Raw genomic sequence first — 2695 nt, 5'->3', positions numbered from 1 at the left:
AGACAAAAATATTTCCTTGTCAGATATGCAGCAGTTTGAGAACTTTGGCTTCCTGGTTTTGGTACCTCTAGAACCAACAGTCACTAAGCACCATGAAATAGGCTTTTAAAATATAATTCTGTACCTGAATTTTTCCTCCTCTTTTAACATCATAATGGCTTTTAGAAGGAAAAAGAAAGAAAGTACAAGATGACATTTACATCTAATATTGCATTGAAAGAAAATTAAGGGAATGTAATTTCCCTGTGTAATATCCCCACCCTCCGAACTACACACAGTCTGTTTAACCCTGATATCCGTGACTTCCAGTCACTCCTTGGCATTTTGTAGTCCAGAAATAATTCAAGTTGGATTTACAAATGGAATGATAGAAGATCCAGTCATTAACCCCGAAGTTTTGGTTCTCTTTTCTTTTAAATGTATGTATACAAAAAAAGTTGCAAAGTCTGTATGCAGTTATCCCTCTTTTCCACTCTTTGGAAGACTTCACCTTGATTCTCTGTAGTGCTTAAACTGTGTTCTCCCTGTCTTGTGGAAGACGGCCCTTGTGCTGTAAATACTGAATCTCTGTGGCAGTTCGGGAAAGATCCACTGCTTCCAATTAAAAGTGCCTCTTCATGTGTAAGGCGAGGTGGTCCGACCTGGAAAACGCTCTGTCACACCGCTGGCACTGGAAAGGGCGATGGCCCGTGTGTTTTCTGTAGTGACGAGTAAGTTCATCGGATCGTGCAAACTTCCATCCGCAGCCTTCCCAGTCACAGTGATAAGGTTTCTCACCTTTAAAAAAAACAGAAAATAAACCATGTCAGTTTGGTTTTTTACATGGCTACCACTTCTAACACCTTTCTTTCAAGAACTGCTAACATAGATTGCCCTGGGTAAGAAAAAGGGTGCTGTCCAAGAAAATGCAGCAAACTTCTTGAAGCAGTTGCAAGCAAACTACGAAAACGGAGTAAGACTGTCTTTTCAAGATGTACAGTTACAACAAAATGCTGGTGTCACTGAAATCTTTGCTAAAATGTTCATTTCCACTGTTTGTCTTGCACATGAGGCCTTAGAACACAAGTTCAGATAATAGAGTGTATTTTTGACAGATAAAAGGTATGTGATCAAACAGTAACCAGAAATGGCTCAGCAGACATAATTTAGATAATTGTAGGTCTTCAAGAATAAAAAACCAGCTGGAAATTGTTTTAATTAGCTCAGTCTGATTAAGAACTCAATCTTACTGTCTTCACTGTAACAAAGCCACTGTTGGCAGCATGACAACCTCCCCTGACAATTATGAGCTCCTGGTAGTATACATACTGGAGACCATGCTGACCTGCTGGGGACAGATGAGAAGTACTATTCACTGGACTGATTTCTTCCCCCGCCCCCCAGCCATTAGTTGAAGACGTAGCCGAACTACTTCACTACCAGGAGTTCCTCCCTTTTCCACCTCCTCTTCAGGAGGAAGTTTTGAATCAAGTTCAGAATCTAGGGATTTAAATTATGCAAATTCCTAGGTTATTCAATCAGTGTTACGGAATGCCCGCACTGGTGAAACTGCGCACAATGTACCTGCTGTCACAAGCTCAGTTACTGCAACACCACATTTGGCTGCAAAGTGAAAGTTTGAACTCTGGCTCAGATACACACTTCAGCAGGTTCTACCCCAATCCTAGCAGTAGCCAATGAACTGTTAAACTCTGCCTCTCTGGTGCTAGCACCGGGGAAGTTGTGCTCCCACATGTAGGCGAGGCACCCTGTCAGTGCTGCCGAAAGCCCCACTCGCAAGGGACCCAACAGTTTCCTCAGAAAGTGAACAGCACCTTGCAGAGGAGCACGATCTCTTGCAGTAGAGCAAGTCAAGAGGTATGCGTGTGTGAAGCACTTAAACATGAGCAAAGAAAGCAGCGTCTTAGAGGTCTGCTCCCTTCTCAGAAGTGGGCCAACACCATCTAGAGCAACAAATCCCAGCTGACTTCCAACTACCTGCTAATTAGCTAGCCACATAGCATGAGAGGAGTATCAAACTTTGCCTTGGCAAGAAACCCACCCGCTCCCACATCTGAGTCATTCTGAACCATTAAGCAAAATGCCAAGCCAATAAGCAAAGACTGTAAAGAACTTCACATAGCCAAAGGGTGAGGAAAAAATAAGTCGGGAAACTCGGCAGAGAAGGGTTACAACTTGCCACTTTTAGCCCCACCTCCTGTTCTCATCCCTCTTCACTGTCTGAGGGGCTCATCCCATGCCTCTCAGGCCAGGGCAACCCACTGACCTCACGCTGGGACTAACCTGTGTGGGTTCGCAGATGTGCCTTGAGATGAGAGCTCTTAGTGTACGTTTTGCCGCAGCCCGCGTAGTCACAGGTATGTGTGGCCGTCCTTTTCCTAGGCCATGACCGACGTCCCCTCTTGGGCTTGGTCTCCTCAGGCAGGCAGCTCCCTGGTGGCATCAGCTCTGGAGGCAGACAGGGAGGGGTGAGCACCGTTGCCACCAGCGCCGAAGTGGTCGCGGAAGCACAGGGACTCACCTTGGTACTGGAGCGTGCTGGGTGGCAGCTGCTCAGGCATGAAGGCAGGGTAACCAGGTGCCTGGGGATACCCTGGGGGCAGTGGCAGAGGTGGGTGGCTCAGCCCCGGGGTGGCAGGGAGACAGTCTCTGCTGCTTAGCATCTCCTCGGGCCCCAGTGAAGGCGTAGTCCGGG

The 2695-nt window shown here is 46.6% G+C and overlaps 1 protein-coding gene across 1 annotated transcript; it reads right to left on the bottom strand.

The window, feature by feature from the left end:
- Window positions 1-137: 137 nt before the first annotated feature.
- LOC104528041 (Krueppel-like factor 4) lies at window positions 138-2690 on the bottom strand (the record flags this gene model as incomplete). Its single annotated transcript, XM_010171929.2, has 3 exons — window positions 138-777; window positions 2284-2448; window positions 2522-2690. Coding segments are annotated over 3 exons (510 nt in total), but the record flags the coding sequence as incomplete, so codon positions are not given.
- Between the last annotated feature and the right edge of the window lie 5 nt (window positions 2691-2695).

The sequence above is a fragment of the Antrostomus carolinensis genome, unplaced genomic scaffold, assembly GCF_000700745.2.
Source record: "Antrostomus carolinensis isolate BGI_N321 unplaced genomic scaffold, ASM70074v2 scaffold49227, whole genome shotgun sequence".
Lineage (NCBI taxonomy): Eukaryota > Metazoa > Chordata > Aves > Caprimulgiformes > Caprimulgidae > Antrostomus > Antrostomus carolinensis.
This window is presented reverse-complemented; position numbering and strand designations above follow the sequence as displayed.